This window comes from Periophthalmus magnuspinnatus, chromosome 18, assembly GCF_009829125.3.
Source record: "Periophthalmus magnuspinnatus isolate fPerMag1 chromosome 18, fPerMag1.2.pri, whole genome shotgun sequence".
NCBI lineage: Eukaryota > Metazoa > Chordata > Actinopteri > Gobiiformes > Gobiidae > Periophthalmus > Periophthalmus magnuspinnatus.
In genome coordinates this window covers 24,050,399-24,068,766 of record NC_047143.1, presented here as the reverse complement: position 1 = coordinate 24,068,766, position 18,368 = coordinate 24,050,399, and the positions used below count along the sequence as shown (strand labels likewise).

General features: G+C 37.9%; 3 protein-coding genes across 3 annotated transcripts; all 3 read left to right on the top strand.

The window, feature by feature from the left end:
* The first annotated feature begins 997 nt into the window (after positions 1-997).
* On the top strand, positions 998-5,201 carry LOC117386724 (probable serine/threonine-protein kinase ireA). The gene is made up of 7 exons (XM_033984136.2): positions 998-1,085; positions 1,512-3,396; positions 3,495-3,661; positions 3,725-3,945; positions 4,005-4,134; positions 4,231-4,331; positions 4,408-5,201. The coding sequence occupies exons 2-7, from the start codon at positions 1,530-1,532 to the stop codon at positions 4,649-4,651; spliced, it is 2,730 nt and encodes a 909-aa protein (XP_033840027.1). The 5' UTR covers positions 998-1,085; positions 1,512-1,529; the 3' UTR covers positions 4,652-5,201.
* Positions 5,202-9,314: 4,113 nt separating this feature from the next.
* On the top strand, positions 9,315-13,814 carry LOC117386725 (probable serine/threonine-protein kinase ireA). The gene is made up of 7 exons (XM_033984137.2): positions 9,315-9,387; positions 9,795-11,697; positions 11,808-11,974; positions 12,038-12,258; positions 12,318-12,447; positions 12,544-12,644; positions 12,721-13,814. The coding sequence occupies exons 2-7, from the start codon at positions 9,813-9,815 to the stop codon at positions 12,962-12,964; spliced, it is 2,748 nt and encodes a 915-aa protein (XP_033840028.2). The 5' UTR covers positions 9,315-9,387; positions 9,795-9,812; the 3' UTR covers positions 12,965-13,814.
* A 456-nt stretch (positions 13,815-14,270) lies between these two features.
* On the top strand, positions 14,271-16,374 carry LOC129457106 (leucine-rich repeat LGI family member 2-like). Its single transcript, XM_055229086.1, has 3 exons — positions 14,271-14,473; positions 15,011-15,035; positions 15,798-16,374. Exons 1-3 carry the CDS (start codon positions 14,423-14,425, stop codon positions 15,968-15,970), a joined length of 249 nt encoding a protein of 82 aa, XP_055085061.1. The 5' UTR covers positions 14,271-14,422; the 3' UTR covers positions 15,971-16,374.
* Positions 16,375-18,368: the final 1,994 nt, after the last annotated feature.

Sequence of the window (18,368 nt, the reverse complement as noted above, 5' to 3'; positions counted from 1 at the left end):
GTCATTTTAAACGGTGACAGTTAGAGATTTAGATAAAGTATAGGATAGTATAAAGATAAGACTCATCATTGTTTTACAGAGAAAACAGACACAGGAAAGTATGACTAAATACAAAAATACAGAATGTTAAAGGAACTGTATGTAACATTTTGATTTAAATGTCATAAACATAACCTGTCTCTGTCCCAGATATGAGGTAAACATGTTCAAATCTAATACAGCTTTTAATGATAACAAGTCTAGTGCTGATTTATTCTTAAAGTTGTGTATGTTACATTTTGTGTTTTTGTTTTCTGATCAGATGATCGTCTTGAGAACAAAATGAGCCTCACACGAGTCTCTCATTTGTTACATTTCATGTTTTTGTTCTGAAGACAATTCTCTGGTTAGAAAGCAAATGAGTCATGAGCCTCACATGAGTCTCTCATTTGTTGTTACCAATTTCAATACTGAAATCCAGCTCCCCCAGGACCTGCAGCCAATCGTTAATCATGAATCTCCTGTTGCTGTATCTGTGTCCATATACTGACAATGAGGCACTGGAAAGGTTCAGATGTGATTGTAGTGCCTCTTTAAAATCTGTAAGAGCCACATACAGCTCCTTTAACTAAACAAAGCAAATTATATCAGACAATAAATTGTAAATAGAACTTTTCTAATATTACGTTTGTTGATATAGAAGAATGTAAAAATACCAGACCTGCATTTTACGATTTGCACTTGCAAAAGCATGATAGCTGAACTTTTGGACACATTTTATGGAAACTAAATCAAATGAGACTGACTAGGAAAAAAAAAAAAACTCCAAAGGAAAAACACAGAATATGCAAGTTTGAAGTAAACATTTTGTAAAACATGTTTTGAGCATTTTGAATGTTAAGTACTGTACAGAATAAAAAATGTGGAATTATAGAGACGTGTTACATTCAGTTCAATGCTATCTCCTGTTTTATGGATTTAGTGGGAGGAGCATAAATGAAACTGACTTTTGGTCCAAATGATAAGACGGAAACAAAGGTGCACAGAGATTAAGTTGAACAACTTGAGCTACTTCAAATTCATCTTAACAAATTCACCACAACAAGGTAGGTTTAAACACATTTATATTTCACCTTTACATCTGGAACAAAGTTTCTTTTTAGGGATGAAATTCACTGGAATGAACTCGAAAATCTAGTAGAGATGAGTCATTATACCAAAAATGAAATGAGCCTGTAATACCTCGCCCTGTTCCCAGTTTCATTGGGTGCTTGGTGGGTTATAATCTATATACATTTACATTACATTAGTAAAACTGCAAATAAATTGTAGAAAAATAAGTTATGTGTGAACCCAGTTTAAAATGAAACATGATTCAAAAATGTCTTTCAAAAACATCCAGTCACTATGCAGCACATATGACCTGTCTGCATAACTCTTCTGTCACTTGTATGTACTGTCATGTGTTGCCTTGACCTTGTGTACATTGATTTTGGTTTATGAAATACAATTTGCTGCTTTGTGTGTTACAGTTTTTCTGAAGCAACAAAATGGATTATGCACCCCTGACATTAAAAGTGTCAGTGAATGAAACACATCCTTTAATAGAGTGCATTTTCAGCAACAACCCAAAGAAGTTAAGGAAACTACTACAGTCCAATGACATCAATGCTCTTTACCCGTTCCAAGTACTGAATGATTTAATGACTCCACTAATGGTTGCTGTGGCCTTTCACAAAGAAGACATTACAGTGTTTCTTTTGAAGAAGGGAGCAAATCCAGACCTCCTTACCCCCAAAGGATTCACTGCTTTGCATTGTGTTTCAATATTCTTTGCTCCACCTGTTTTTGTGAGACATCTTCTTGAAGCAAAGGCCGACCCTAATGTGTCAGTTTCACCTGTAACTTGTACTGCTCTGCAAATTGCTGCCTGTAATAACATGAAAGAGGTTGTAAAAATGCTTCTTTCAGCTGGTGCAGTAATATCACCTGTACCAGGAAACCAACCCAACAGTCACAATAAGAAATTCTCTGAGATGATTGGGATCCTCGCATCAGAGGGGGATGAGATATGCTCTAAAGCCAGTTGCTTTATACAGCTGGGATTTTTTGTCCGTGAGAAAACACCTGAAGAAGTTTTAAAAATGTTTCACAGTGACATGCTGAATGAACATCCTCAGACCCATTTACTCATGATTGAAATTCTCCTGACACTGCGAGAGCCAAATCAAGAAAAATACAGTCGACTATGTATCAAATGGCTCAAAGAAACTGATAACTTGAATTCCTACATTGACAATCTTGTTACTCGTATCCCAAATATTAATACATTTAATGTAGGTAGGGCCATTAATGGTTTACATGTCATTTCCAACACTATGGAGGAAATACCTCTTGAGCAGGCGGTGGCTATAATTCCACATTTACTCCTTTGGTTAAAAGAGAAGAGTCTAGTTCTTGCAGTGCTTCAAACCCTGTATGTGATAACACAGAAAACAAGTAAGACCCAGCAGTGGGACACCACATTTCTGGAAACATTATGCAAAAGTATATCTCCTTTTGTAAAGGATCAGCACTCCTCTGACATTAGAGAGTTCACATACGGAGTCTTTGCAAACCTACTTCCATTAAAAAATGCTGCTGAAATGTTCACCTCAGCAGAGATCTGCACTGTGCCTGAAGATGTACTGACATCTGCTGACATGAAAATGAACGACAAGCTCAAAGAGGGGCTGAGGAGACTCAAAGGTCACTTTAACAGAACTAACTCTGAATGTGAGGACGTGTCAGAGGCTCCTGGGTCTGGGAAAAAGAAAAAGAAAAAGAAGAAGAAAAAGAAGGAAAAGTCAGAAACGGACAGTCAGAAAGATACAGTTCCTGTTGAGGAATCCACTTCTAATGTCCAGCCATTTTTATCCAACTCTGAATCTTTGCCAACACGTCAGTGGTTCTCGAGCAGCAAAAGGTGGAAGGAAAAGCTGGAGAAACTCCAGAGCTCTGAACAAGTCTCTCGAGTAGGAAGTATAGTGTATGTGAATGATGCAGAGTTCCTCATAGCTAAAGGCAGTGATGGGACTGAGGTCTTCCTGGGGCTGAGGGATGATGGCACTGAAGTGGCCATTAAGAGGATGACAAAGTCCAACTATCGAGTGTTGAAGAACGAGGAGGGGTTCCTCCGACTCCCAGAGCTGGACCACCCTTCTATAGTGCGATATATTGATAATGCAGAGGACCAGAACTTTGGGTATTTGGCTCTTCAGCTTTGTGAATACACTCTGGAAGAATATCTCAGAGACAATGACAATCTTTCACTGAAAAAGAGTCTCATACGGCAGTTCCTTGACAGTTTGAAGGTTCTTCATAGTCAAAAACCTCCAATTCTTCACCGAGATCTAAAGCCACAAAATGTTTTAATTGGTAAGACATTTCTACTGTACAACAAATAATGTACACATTTGTATTATTTCTGTATACACAATGATTTAACTTCATTTCACCTTCAACATTGTCTGTAGATGTAAAGGGAAGAGCCAGATTATCAGACTTTGGCATCAGTAGACGTCTGCTCACAGGACAGACCACTCTGAGAACAGCCAGTGCTGGGACCCAGTGTTGGATGGCCAAAGAGACTCTGACAGAGGAGGACAGTGGGACACCATACAAGTCAAACACTGACATACAGGTTTGTGGTTTCTCAAAGAAAATAATAAACATTATTTCAAAGAAAACCTTGTGTTGTTTTCAGGTGGCTGGAATGCTGATTTATTACATCCTGTCTGGAGGTCATCATCCCTTTGGAAACAGGTTTCTCTGTGAAGCAAACATTTTATTTGGTAAATACAACCTGGAGCATGTAGACGACCAGGTGGCCAAAGACCTCATTAAGTGGATGATCAACGAAGAACCCAGGAACAGACCCAACGTGGAGGAGTGTCTCAGCCATCCCTTTTTCTGGAACAATCACAAGTAAGAAAGAAGCAGAGTTAATATCATTTGTTCATTGACACAAACTAGATTCTTTCCAGACGAGTTGAGTACTTGAAAAAAGTTGGGAACCGTGAGGAAATTGCCAAGTGTCGGACTGCTAAAAATGAATTTATTTCTGCTGTAGAAGAATTTGTGGTTGAGGGATCCTTGAATGACTGGAAAACAAAAGTGAGAAACAGATGTGTATGAGCAGCAACAAACAAAACTATATTTTGGTCAACATCTGATTTTATATGTTTATATGTTTATACTATGTTTTTTAAGTTTTCTGAGCGGTTGGTCCAGACAATGGATCAAAAGAGCAAACCTTATCCTAGAAATGCTTTGGGTCTACTGCGCTTCATAAGAAACCTTCATGAGCATTAGTAAGTAGGCTACTTTAGTTTTAGTTTTGTTTACTTCTGAATTATGGCTCACCCACCTCTTTGTTTTTCTTTCCAGTCGCGAGGATGCAGCCCTGGTTGATGTGTCAATGCTGTTTCCGGATCTTTTTGGTTCCATTTATAAATTTGCCAAAAAACAGGGATGGAATTTGGAGACACCCCTGAGAGAGATGTTTCAAAGTGAGGAGATGGCCACAGGCTGTGTCACATCCAGTCCTGAGGAGGAGGAACTCGCAGTCCCAGTCCAGGAGTCCCAAACCAATGACATAGGCCAAACTAAAGAAGGGACTGACATATTGTAGTATAACTTATGTATAAGTAAGAGATATCCTACAAAAACTTAATCTTTATTATCATATCTTTGTGATGTACTTGTTTATCCTACACCAAAGGCCATACAGGGCTAGGGCTGTGTGATGAATCATCTTTGAATCCAGATAGAGATTCAGTTATTCCATGTGTGAAGTTTGGAGGAAGAAATTTGAGTAGATTTTGGTGTAAATATCTGTACTTTTAAAGAAAATGAATAGGTTATTTTGATACTTGAACACTTTTTTATTTAAAGTATATATGTCTTCTTCATCGTACTAACCCAGGGTGACCAGAAGTCCCTGTTTACCCGGGACAGTCCCAGTTTTGAGCATAGAGTGGTATGGAGCCTTGATTCATCCAAAACCAGTGATTTGTCCCAGTTTTATACAAGAAATATCGCAGGTGAACCAAATTATTTATTTATTTATTTACCGATGGGATATCTACCAACAGTAAAGAGGGGGATATAGTGTCATTTGTTTAGCTAAAATACAGAAAATCAAGGCTTGAAAATGAACATAAGGCAAAAAAAAATCCATTATTTTGCACCAACATAAGTCCCTCTGATTAAATGGACAATGTTACGTGCTCTTTTCACAGTGTATATTATCTTTTTTTTGTTTATTGTGATTGTAATGTGTTCATTATCCTTTAAAGCACTTTGAAAAACTTTGTATATGAATTGTGCTTTACAAATAGACTTGCCTTTTAATAACTGAAATGATTTTTGTTAAATTTAAATAACTGCTGTAACACTCTGTAAAAGTCTATTTTATACCTATAGTAAAGATGATTTGTCCTAAAACCACCAAATGGGAGTGGTATTTTACTTTGCTAGCGGAAACGTAGCACTATGCTAGCTCCATGGTTAGCCTGTTGCTACTTGACTATAGACCAGTGGTCGGCAACGTCCGGCCCGCGGGAAAATGTTGGCCCTTTGCCAATTTATTTTGGCCCGCCAGAGGATTTTGGACTTTCTTCCGGCATTGATTCTTTAATACTGTCATGATCCGCTCCGTCTGCTCCACGTTTTTCCTCCTGTCCTGCTCGTTCCCTCCCTCACCTGCCAAGCTGGGCTGAGCTCCTGGCTCCTCCTGCGCGCACCTGCAGCTCATCAGCGCGATCACCACCACCTGCTGTGTATAAGAGGAGGCAGGACCAGACACTCAGGGCGAGATCATCTGCGTTTCTACACCCTGTTCAGTGCCGGTTCATCTTCGTTTCAGCCTCATCCCGTTCGGTGCCGGATCGTATGTGCGTCTCCACCCAGCTTGCTGGACCGTCTCAGCTCCAGCGCTCCCGGCTCAGCTCCGACCCTGCTTCCACCCTGCTTCCCAGCCCTGGTACTGTCTGTTTTATCTCTGCATTCCGCGACCCCGGACCCTGGTTAGCACTCTGCGTCCTGCCCTGGTGCTGCCCGCATCGTCATCTCCGCTGCGCTCCACGTTCCGCTCCTGGATCCTGGCCCGTGCCTCACCTCCTGCTCACCGCCAGATCAACCCTCGAACTGCACCATTTGTCATTTCTTTAATAAATACTGTAAATATTCCCCGAGTCTGCATCCTTTGGTCCGCTACACCCACCGTTACGACAAATACCAAGTTATGTGGGCACTGCTACAGGCATTCCACTGCCCATGGTGTGCATGTAACACAACATTAAAAGCAAACAATGAACTGGTGTGTACATACACCTTCACCAGTCAAAATCGTGGCTAACTGTTTTTGGACATCTGGTGAGGCAAGCGTGCAGACTGCGCGCAGCTCAAGGAATGTGCACCCGTTACGCTATAGCCTTCTTGCACTTCTGTGGTTAGTTATTCAAAATTCCCTATTTTATTAAAATAAATCACTTAATCACAAAACTGTCAAAATACTCAGTTTGAAGATTTCTTTTAACCGGGGTGGGGACTTGCTTTTTGTCCGCATGTCAGGTTTTATTGTTCCCGACCTTTGCTCATGTTTGACACAACATAAATCCACTTAGCCATGTCAATTTTAAACATTTTTCATTTACGTTGTGATTTTATCACGATCCTTGCTGCACTTGGCATCATCCAAGTCCTACAGCTCTCCCACAGTGGTGCGTAAAGGTGCAGGTCATTACGGCACCAAATGCGGAGTAAGGAAGCCGTTAGTGCGGTATTACGCACGACTAAAAGCCTGTCGTAGTTTAACCTTCGAGGCAGAGCTAAATCGCAGTGATGGTCACAAGAAGACAGCGTGAGAAAAGAATTTTGATGGAGAGATTTGACGATAAGCAATAATTACGCAGCTTCCTGGTTCAAGTAACCGTCTTAGAAAGATTTTATCCTTGTTTAAATCCGCACATTTTAACCACAAAAGTATTAGTTTCAATTAATATCATGAGACAAAGACCTGAATAAATGAGGTAAAACCTTAAAGTGAAAAGTTTTTCATAGCTCTACCCGATACTGTGCGCCTTTAGTATCCATATTACCATGTTCAACAAAGGCATAATTCTTACCAAAACCATAATAAAAGGAGCAAAAGCTTTTGCCCGAGGATTTTTTAATTGGCTGTTTTAGGTGAGTTAAAATGCATGTAATTCATATTTATGTATTTATAAATATATGTAAGCCAATACCTTTACCATCTGGCCCGCCACCTGTGGGCGCTGAAAAAAATTGGCCCGAAGCCAAGCGAAGTTGCCGACCCCTGCTATAGACACTTCAGTGACAGCAGCGTGAGACAAAAAGGTGACGCTGCAAGATAAACACAAAAACTCGGGGAAACGTCGAGGCTGCTGCTGGTGTCGTCTACAAATGGAACGACAAAGGTTTTTATTCGTACCAGTCGCTTCACGAGTTTGGACGAAGAAGGCAAGATTTTTGAGCGTTTTAAAGAGGTATACATCCAGGCCCCGCGCTCCTTCACAGTCGTGTCCACTGACCGCAGGGACTTCCTCTTCGCATCCAGCTTCAAAGGGAACACGCAGATTTTTGAGCACATCATCATTGACTTGAGCTTGTGAGCGGCTGTGCCTCTTAGTAACTATTAACAGCATCTTCCACAAACAATAGCTGCAACTGTAAAATTAAAGAGTAGAAGTTACATTTCTGGACCTAGTCACGTTTAAAGACCTGCTTTTTCCCATTTTTGCTTCTGGGGCCACTACAGCAAACCATCTGCCTGCGCATGCAGTGGTTTGATATGATATGGCCTTATGTTTTTGCCAGTTTCCCTCAATGACACCACCCCGGCTTGAGACTGGCACAGGAAACACTGTTAAAAGACCTGGGACACCTTCTGCTGGATGTCCTCTCTTCTGTTGGAGTTGTATTTTTTGAAATGGCCACTGTGAAAGATAGAGTCATGTTTAATAAAGAGAAAATGAACTTACCTTTAGGGGAAAAAATGTATAGCAGAATAGATTTTTGTAGGTCTTAGTTTTATTTTAACAAAGATTACTGACTAATTAATTCTCTTGCCTTTTGGGAAATATCTCTGGTCCTTTGGTGATGAACAGCAGGTTGCCTTATCTTCAGGGGGGTATGAGATCCAGCTGGCCTACAGTGCCACCTACTGGATATGATATTGTAGACCTTTTAGCTTTATGCCATAAAATGAATGTCTTTGAAAGCACAAATCTTTAAACGTGAAAACAGTCGGTGTCATTTTAAACGGTGACAGTTAGAGATTTAGATAAAGTATAGGATAGTATAAAGATAAGACTCATCATTGTTTTACACAGAAAACAGACACAGGAAAGTATGACTAAATACAAAAATACAGAATGTTAAAGGAACTGTATGTAACATTTTGATTTAAATGTCATAAACATAACCTGTCTCTGTCCCAGATATGAGGTAAACATGTTCAAATCTAATACAGCTTTTAATGATAACAATTCTAATGCTGATTTATTCTTAAAGTTGTTTGTGTTACATTTATTGTTTTTGTTCTCAAGATGATTCTCTGATCAGAAAACAAAATGAGCCTCACATGAGTCTCTCATTTGTTGTTACCAATTTCAGTCCTGAAATCCAGCTCCCCCAGGACCTGCAGCCAATCGTTAATCATGAATCTCCTGTTGCTGTATCTGTGTCCATATACTGACAATGAGGCACTGGCGAGGTTCAGTTGTGATTGTAGTGCCTCTTTCAAAACTGTAAGAGCCACATACAGTTCCTTTAACTAAACAAAGCAAATTATATCAGACAATAAATAAAATAAATAAATGTAAATAGAACTTTTCTAATATTACGTTTGTTGATATAGAAGAATGTAAAAATACCAGACCTGCATTTTACGATTTGCACTTGCAAAAGCATGATAGCTGAACTTTTGGACACATTTTATGGAAACTAAATCAAATGAGACTGACTAGGAAAAAAAAAAAACTCCAAAGGAAAAACACAGAATATGCAAGTTTGAAGTAAACATTTTGTAAAACATGTTTTGAGCATTTTGAATGTTAAGTACTGTACATTTGAGCCGTTCAAAATAAACATATGGAATTATAGAGGCTGGTCTTTTATGTGAGATCTTGATCATTTCAGGTATTAACTATAAATGCAGGACATTTATCTCACAACATGTTACATTTAATTCAATGCTATTTCCTGTTTTATGGATTTAGTGGGAGGAGCATAAATTAAACTGACTTTTGGTCCAAATTATAAGACGGAAACGAAGGTGCACAGAGACTAAGCTGAACAGTTTGAGCTACTTCAAATTCATCTTAACAAATTCACCACAACAAGGTAGGTTTAAACACATTTATAATTCATCTTTAAAACTGGAAAAAACTTCCTTCTTAGGCACGAAATATGTTTCACTTTAATGAACTGGAAAATCCAGTAGAGATCAGTCATTATACCAGGTATGAAATGAGCCTGTAATACCTCGCCCTGTTCCCAGTTTCATTGGCTTGACTGGTTATAATCTGTGTACATTTACACAAACAAAACTCCAAATAAATTGTAGAAAAAGAAATTGAAAATGAAACATGATTCAAAATGTCTTTCAAAAACATCCAGTCACTATGCAGCACATTATGACCTGTCTGCATAACTCTTCTGTCACTTGTATGTACTGTCATGTGTTGCCTTGACCTTGGTTACATTAATTTGGGTTTGTGAAATACAATTTACTCATTTGTGTGTTACAGTTTTTCTGAAGCAACAAAATGGATTTTGCATACTTAGTAGATCTGCCAGTGAAAGAAACACATCCTTTTATAGAGTGCATTCAAAACGACAACAAAAATACGTTAAGGGAACTACTACAGTCCAATAACATCAATGATCTTTACCCATTCGAAGAACATAATGATTTAATGACTCCACTAATGGCTGCTGTGGCCTGTCACAATGAAAATATTATAGTGTTTCTTTTGAAGGAGGGGGCAAATCCAGACATACTGAGCCGCAATGGATTCGCTGCTTTGCATTATGTCTCATTATGCAACGCTCCGCCTGTTTTTGTGAGACATCTACTTGAAGCAAAGGCCAACCCAGATGTGACTACAACTCTACGTTTTACTGCTCTGCACATTGCTGCCTGTAATAACAGGAAAGAAGTTGTAAAAATGCTTCTTTCAGCTGGTGCACTAATAACACCTGTACCAGCAGACCAATCTAACTGCCACGACAATAAGAAATTCTCTGAGATGATTGAGATACTCGCATCAGAGGGGCATGAGCTATGTTCTAAAGTCAGGTGCTTTATAGAGCTGGAAATTTTATTCCGTGAGAAAACTCCTGAAGAAGTTTTTAAAACTTTTCACAGTGACTTACTGAATGAACATCCTCAGACCCATTTAATCATGATTGAACTTCTCCTGACACTGAAAGGACCAAGTCAAGAAAAATACAGTCCACTATGTATCAAATGGCTCAAAGAAACTGATAACTTGAATTCCTACATTGACAATCTTGTTACTCGTATCCCAAATATTAATTTGGGATACGAGGCCCTACGTACATTTAATGTAGGTAGGGCCATTAATGCTTTACATGTCATTTTTAACACTATGGAGGAAATACCTCTTGAGCAGGCGGTGGCTATAATTCCACATTTACTCCTTTGGTTAAAAGAGAAGAGTCTAGTTCTTGCAGTGCTTCAAACCCTGTATGTGATAACACAGAAAACAAGTAAGACCCAGCAGTGGGACACCACATTTCTGGAAACATTATGCAAAAGTATATCTCCTTTTGTAAAGGATCAGCACTCCTCTGACATTAGAGAGTTCACATACGGAGTCTTTGCAAACCTACTTCCATTAAAAAATGCTGCTGAAATGTTCACCTCAGCAGAGATCTGCACTGTGCCTGAAGATGTACTGACATCTGCTGACATGAAAATGAACGACAAGCTCAAAGAGGGGCTGAGGAGACTCAAAGGTCACTTTAACAGAACTAACTCTGAATGTGAGGACGTGTCAGAGGCTCCTGGGTCTGGGAAAAAGAAAAAGAAAAAGAAGAAGAAAAAGAAGGAAAAGTCAGAAACAGACAGTCAGAAAGATACAGTTCCTGTTGAGGAATCCACTTCTAATGTCCAGCCATTTTTATCCAACTCTGAATCTTTGCCAACACGTAAGTGGCTCTCGATCAGCAAAAGGTGGAAGGAAAAACTGGAGAAACTCCAGAGCTCTGAACAAGTCTCTCGAGTAGGAAGTATAGTGTATGTGAATGATGCAGAGTTCCTCATAGCTAAAGGCAGTGATGGGACTGAGGTCTTCCTGGGGCTGAGGGATGATGGCACTGAAGTGGCCATTAAGAGGATGACAAAGTCCAACTATCGAATGTTGAAGAACGAGGAGGGGTTCCTCCGACTCCCAGAGCTGGACCACCCTTCTATAGTGCGATACATCGATAATGCAGAGGACCAGAACTTTGGGTATTTGGCTCTTCAGCTTTGTGAATACACTCTGGAAGAATATCTCAGAGACAATGGCAATCCTTCACTGAAAAAGAGTCTTATACGACAGTTCCTTGACAGTTTGAAGGTTCTTCATAGTCAAAAACCTCCAATTCTTCACCGAGATCTAAAGCCACAAAATGTTTTAATTGGTAAGTATCTATGTATTTCTACTGTACAATAAATAATGTACCATACATATTTGTATTATTGTTAAATACACAATCATTTAACTTCATTTCACCTCCAACATTGTCCGTAGATGTAAAGGAAAAAGCAAGATTATCAGACTTTGGCATCAGTAGACGTCTGCTCACAGGACAGACCACTCTGAGAACAGCCAGTGCTGGGACCCAGTGTTGGATGGCCAAAGAGACTCTGACAGAGGAGGACAGTGGGACACCATACAAGTCAAACACTGACATACAGGTTTGTGGTTTCTCAAAGAAAATAATAAACATTATTTCAAAGAAAACCTTGTGTTGTTTTCAGGTGGCTGGAATGCTGATTTATTACATCCTGTCTGGTGGCCATCATCCCTTTGGACGCAGGTTTCTCTGTGAAGCAAACATTTTTCAGGGGAAATACAACCTGAAGCATGTAGACGACCAGGTGGCCAAAGACCTCATTGAGTGGATGATCAACGAAGAACCCAGGAACAGACCCAACGTGGAGGAGTGTCTCAGCCATCCCTTTTTCTGGAGCAATCACAAGTAAGACAGAAGCAGAGTTAATATCATTTGTTCACTGACACAAACTACATTCTTTCCAGACGAGTTGAGTACTTGAAAAAAGTTGGGAACCGTGAGGAAATTGCCAAGTGTCGGACTGCTAAAAATGAATTTATTTCTGCTGTAGAAGAATTTGTGGTTGAGGGATCCTTGAATGACTGGAAAACAAAAGTGAGAAACAGATGTGTATGAGCAGCAACAAACAAAACTATATTTTGGTCAACATCTGATTTTATATGTTTATATGTTTATACTATGTTTTTTAAGTTTTCTGAGCGGTTGGTCCAGACAATGGATCAAAAGAGCAAACCTTATCCTAGAAATGCTTTGGGTCTACTGCGCTTCATAAGAAACCTTCATGAGCATTAGTAAGTAGGCTACTTTAGTTTTAGTTTTGTTTACTTCTGAATTATGGCTCACCCACCTCTTTGTTTTTCTTTCCAGTCGCGAGGATGCAGCCCTGGTTGATGTGTCAATGCTGTTTCCGGATCTTTTTGGTTCCATTTATAAATTTGCCAAAAAACAGGGATGGAATTTGGAGACACCCCTGAGAGAGATGTTTCAAAGTGAGGAGATGGCCACAGGCTGTGTCACATCCAGTCCTGAGGAGGAGGAACTCGCAGTCCCAGTCCAGGAGTCCCAAAGCAATGACATAGGCCAAACTAAAGAAGGGACTGACATATTGTAGTATAACCTAAGCATAAGTAAGAGATATTCTACAAAAACTTCATCTTTATTATCATATCTTTGTGATTTACTTGTTTATCCTACACCAAAGGCCATACAGGGCTAGGGCTGTGTGATGAATCATCTTTGAATCCAGATAGAGATTCAGTTATTCCATGTTTGAAGTTTGGAGGAAGAAATTTGACTAGTTTTTGGTGTAAATATCTGGAGCAAAAGATGAAGTTTAAATCTGTCAACTGGACAAATTGTTGTAGGAGTGAAGATGTTTCGCTGCTCATCCAAGCCACTTCTTCAGTTCTGATCAGATTACTGGTGGACACTGCCTTGGACTGATGAGTGAGAGATTATGTCTCAGGCCCTCATTCCTGTTCAAGGAAGGATTCTCTGTCCTTACAGAAATACCTTCTTTAACTTCCCTCTCAAAGCATTTCTTTTCTCTGGCTAAGACCTGAACTTCACTATCTTCAAAGTAGTGGTTAGTAGCTTTGAGATGGAGATGCACAGCAGACTGGGGTCCAGAGGAACTTTGGACTCTTGGTGCATTCTCTTATGGAGTAGTTGTTTAGATCTGTATTTTTAAAGAAAATGAATAGGTTATTTTGATACTTGGGACAGTCCCAGTTTTGAGGATAAACTGGTTTCGAGCCCTGTGTCCCCATGTCCCAGCAGATTTGTCCAAAACCAGTGATTTGTCCCAGTTTTATGCACGAAATGTCCCAGGTGTACCAATTTTTGACCAATCTGATATCTACCAACAGTAAAGAGAGGGATATAATTGTCATTTGTTTAGTTAAAATACAGAAAATCATGCTTGAAAATGAACATGATGAACATAAGTCCCTCTGATTAAATGAACAATGTTATGTGCTCTTTTGAGTTTCATATATACCAACCATCCCAACCCTGGTGTGTCCACATTTTAGAAACTTGAAAATCTGGTCAAAGTATGTTAGTCTACTTTAATAGATTTAATGAGAATCCAGGCTCAAAACAGTTCTGTTTAGCTGTGCATATAAGTCAAATGTTATTATTCTGTACTCTTCTGTTTTAATGTTAATTTTATAATGATTATTTATGCTTTTACTTGTTGTATTGTGATTGTGTTTATTATTCTGTAAAGCACTTTGAATTACTTTGGGTATGAATTGTGCTATACAAATAGACTTGCCTCTTAATAACTGAAATTATTTTTGTTAAATTTAAATAACTGACGTATGTAAAAGTCTATTTTATACCTACAGTAAAGATAATTTGTCCTAAAACCACCAAATGGGAGTGGTATTTTACTTTGCTAGCGGAAGCGTAGCACTATGCTAGCTCCATGGTTAGCCTGTTGCTACTTGACTATAGACACTTCAGTGACAGCAGCGTGAGACAAAAAGGTGACGCTGCAAGATAAACACAAAAACTCGGGGAAACGTCGAGGCTGCTGCTGGTGTCGTCTATATTTGTGTCCAAAATGCAGTCTTCCAAACGCAGTGAGAGTGACTGGCAGGGGCTGGTCAGTGAGGTAAGTCAGTCACACTATGAGACGGCTGCTTTTCCCCGACAGCTTCATGTGCTGTCGGTTTTATGTGCGCTATTAAATGCTAACATGCTATTTAACGTTAGCTCTCACCCGGCTGAGAGGCTTTTTCACACCTCATGTTTTGGGGGAAAAACGTCTAAACTCGCCCACCTGTAGGGTCACATATGACAGTCAAGCATTTTTAAATACAACATTGTAAGTCCAGGACACATTAATAACAAGACATAATGATTCAAATAACAAGACAGAAGACATAATATGAGTGTGTGTTTCTTCTTATTCTTTATTGAATGTTGACGTGGCCATAGACTTAATCTCAGCTGTCGTCTGACCCAGAGGAGGCAGCTGCCCCCCCCCCCCACCCTTCAGTGCAACTCTCCAACCCAGTCAGGGCTCAGTGGGTCAGGTAGGGCATTGTTCAGTTTTTGTTTATTATCTAGTGTTATTGAAGTATTAATTGGCCAATTGTTAATAACATAATAATAATTGTATTATTAATTCAATTCATCTTTATTCCAGACTCATGGACCATTTTTAAAAACAGGTAAGGACAGTGACAATGCAAACAGTAAATATTAGAATTTTCTTGCTATTTTTTATAAATATCATTTTTTGTCTGTGCACTGCTGTCAGTATCAGGCTAATAAGTGCTGTCTACAGGAGGAAAGACAATAAAAACAATTATAAAATAAAGAGTGAAGAACCATTTTTATAAGAGAGACAGAAACAGTAAATAAATAATATGTAATACATACATACAAAAATGAAAATGCTAATAATAGTCATGGCCAACCAGGAATTTGTTATGAAATCATCTTTTCTTTTGTAACATTAATGAATTTGCACATAGTCCCTGACAAAAGAAATGTAATTACCAGTAGTTATCCAACACTTTATGTTTACTATATTGCTTCAGATAATTCATCTCTATGGAAATTTGACATGTTTACCATGAATATTACACAGGAACATTACAGAATAATGTAATATCTTACTAATATTTCATTTTTCAAAATCCAAATAATAATTGCAAATTATCTTTTCTATTTCAATTAAATTTAGTTTCATCTACAAATACAAAAATGTGTATGTACTGAATGTAGGTCCAGAGGCAAGATTGCATTCAGATTGAAAGTAACTGCATAAATTTGTCATAAATGAATTATCCTTTTGTGTTGACCTGAAATTGAAATGGAGCCTTTTCTCAGTAATTTCTATGTAGTGTTACATACTCTATATATACTGTCTATTGTTTTTGTGCAGCATTTGGGCTTTTATTTTATGATGTTTTATGTTACGTTCACAGATTTCATCCTCCATCAGACGATTGCCTCAGAATCTCTGTCTGTGGACACGTTCAGCTTTAAGAATGACGTCTACGTGGCTATAGTGGCCCCCAGTATGGAGAGCTGCATGGTTTTCCAATGGGACCACATAGAAATGAACTACAGGACCTATGACAATATCACAGGTTTGTAAAAAAAAAAGTAAAAGGTACTTTTCATATCATTGGAGGTAACACAATTTCAGTTTTCGAGATCAAGCTTTTGCTTTGAGAAAACAAAAATAAATACCCAAAATTCATAAGAAATTGATTTGTATAACTACTGTAACTAACAACATATGTATCATTTTTAATCAATATCACTGCATTTAACACTTGAACAAATTAACAACACTTGTCTGAAATATTTTTTACTTTTTACTCTTAAAGTACATTTTTAAACTGGTATTTACTGGTAAATACGTTTATTAAGTAGATTTTTTTTCATGTGATACTTTTACTTAAGTAACAAAACTGAGTACTTCATCAAAAACAAACAGCTTTTTCTTCCTCTACTGTAAATAAATATTTTATTAGAATAAAACATTTTAATTGGCCCAAATGTGTGTTGTGTGTGTTTTTATATAATGATTTAATTCTACCTCTTTGTTCAGAGCATGTGTCTTGTATGGAGCTCAACAGTGAGGGTCTGGAACTTAACTCATTAATTTTTCCCATAGATTTTATGAAAAAAAAAAAATAATAATAATAATAATTATATATATATATATATATATATATATATATATATATATATATATATATAAAAAGTTATAAAGCTCAGGGCTAATCAGCTATGTGGTAACTAATGGTAACAAGACCTATAATTTAATTTAAAATATGTTTCTTAAACTTTATAAGCTATCAAATTATTAAAGAATTTTGCTGAATCTTGCTTTTAAATGTGCTTTCTGAGCTTAAAACGACCGGATTATGGATATTAGTTAGCATGTAGCTGGTTAGCCTCTGTGATATCTTTGAATCCTTAATGTTTGAATTTGAAAAAGTCTAAATGAAAAATGAATAGAAAATTTACTCCCTGAACCGGAGCAGGCTTTCACTGTTCAGCTCCATTCAAAACAGTAACTGGTGCAAAACATGAATTTCTTCTTGTATTCCTTTCAGGTTAGTCGATAGGGCCATGTAAGTCTTTGTGATTGTAGCTCAACACTTTGGAGCCTCCCACAATTTTTGCTTCACCCAATTCCATGTGGTTTCACTTTCCAAGGGCCATTTCTGATAAATTTGGTTGTCTACATTTCTTATTGAGGTGGGACTTCGAAATAACCAAGATTCCATTTACTCATAGTCAAATACTGTGTTTTTGGAAAATGATATTCACACATAATTTTACTCCACATGGGTCGGTCCAGTGGAGCAACAGGTCAATATTAATCAACAGGAAATCAGTATTCAAGCCTGATTGGGTTAAAAATGGAATTGTGTTTGTAACTGATTTAATGGACTGTAATGATGAGGCCTTGTTAAGTTTGGCACATTCCCCAAACTGTATTGATACTGTGCAGGTACAGTGTTGCTGTGTTGCTCTATACTGACACCTGTTGGATCTTAAGGTGTACATCATTGACCTAGTCATACTTCTATACAGAACATTATTTAAGTTTTTGTATTTCCTTTGGTATTATTTTATATCTTATGTTAAAATTAAAGTGAAAGTGTTGTGAATGTAATTTACCAATTTAAATTCAACATTAACTCTCAGGAAGTTTTTTTTAATTCAAAAAAAGAAGTTGTTCCAATGTTTATGCATTCATTTGATTGTGTTTTTTTGACACTATTTTCCCAGCTTTTGAAAATACACGCTCACAGATGAAGCTGTACTATTTCGGTGATCACAAGTGCTGTTTATTTATAGTTGCTGTGGCATAAACCTTAAATCAGGGGATGGTCTAATAAATTTGTTAAGCACTGTACAATTCAATTAAATATTCAAATAAATATTACATCATTAGTAACATCAGCTACATTTTCTAGACAAACCTTTCTGTTTGGCAAAACGTATAATGGGTCAAGGAGATGAATGACCTCCCTGAACCCCTCACTCTCCACAATACTTAGGGGTTGACATTCCTTTATATTAACATTATAATAACATTCAGGACGGCTTGAGCCAAAGCAATCTTCCTAGATGCGTGATGTCCAAAAATAGTAAAATAATAAAACATATATTAATATAGCAACCATGAGGACGCTGTTCAATGTCTGTATACCTGTGTTCATTCTGGGTGTATTTGTCACCCCCTCATGTTCATGTTTTGCTCTGTAAAGCCGTAGCATTGAGGAGGTGCTTTTATTGATACCGTATATAACAGGCCTGTATAAAATTAAATAATTTATATTGAGAATCACATGGCTGTGTTTTTTTTTTGTTTTTTGTTTTTTTTTCTGATAGATAAAGCGGAAACAAGGAAATACAGTTTTCTTATTTGCTGTTAAAAGATCAAAATGATCCCACACAGCGGATTTTTTTTTTTTTTTTTTCCTTTCGGGCTCCATTTTGTTGATGTAGAAGGGGAAGGTCTTTTTTTTAAT

Coding starts and splice junctions, on each gene's coding strand:
- LOC117386724 (XM_033984136.2), top strand. CDS start 1,530: ATGGATTATGCACCCCTGACATTAAAAGTGTCAGTGAATGAAACACAT. Junction 3,397..3,494: donor GCCACAAAATGTTTTAATTG/GTAAGACATTTC, acceptor CATTGTCTGTAG/ATGTAAAGGGAAGAGCCAGA. Junction 4,135..4,230: donor TGAATGACTGGAAAACAAAA/GTGAGAAACAGA, acceptor ATGTTTTTTAAG/TTTTCTGAGCGGTTGGTCCA.
- LOC117386725 (XM_033984137.2), top strand. CDS start 9,813: ATGGATTTTGCATACTTAGTAGATCTGCCAGTGAAAGAAACACATCCT. Junction 11,698..11,807: donor GCCACAAAATGTTTTAATTG/GTAAGTATCTAT, acceptor CATTGTCCGTAG/ATGTAAAGGAAAAAGCAAGA. Junction 12,259..12,317: donor TTTTTCTGGAGCAATCACAA/GTAAGACAGAAG, acceptor CATTCTTTCCAG/ACGAGTTGAGTACTTGAAAA.
- LOC129457106 (XM_055229086.1), top strand. CDS start 14,423: ATGCAGTCTTCCAAACGCAGTGAGAGTGACTGGCAGGGGCTGGTCAGT. Junction 14,474..15,010: donor GGCAGGGGCTGGTCAGTGAG/GTAAGTCAGTCA, acceptor TCTTTATTCCAG/ACTCATGGACCATTTTTAAA. Junction 15,036..15,797: donor TGGACCATTTTTAAAAACAG/GTAAGGACAGTG, acceptor TTACGTTCACAG/ATTTCATCCTCCATCAGACG.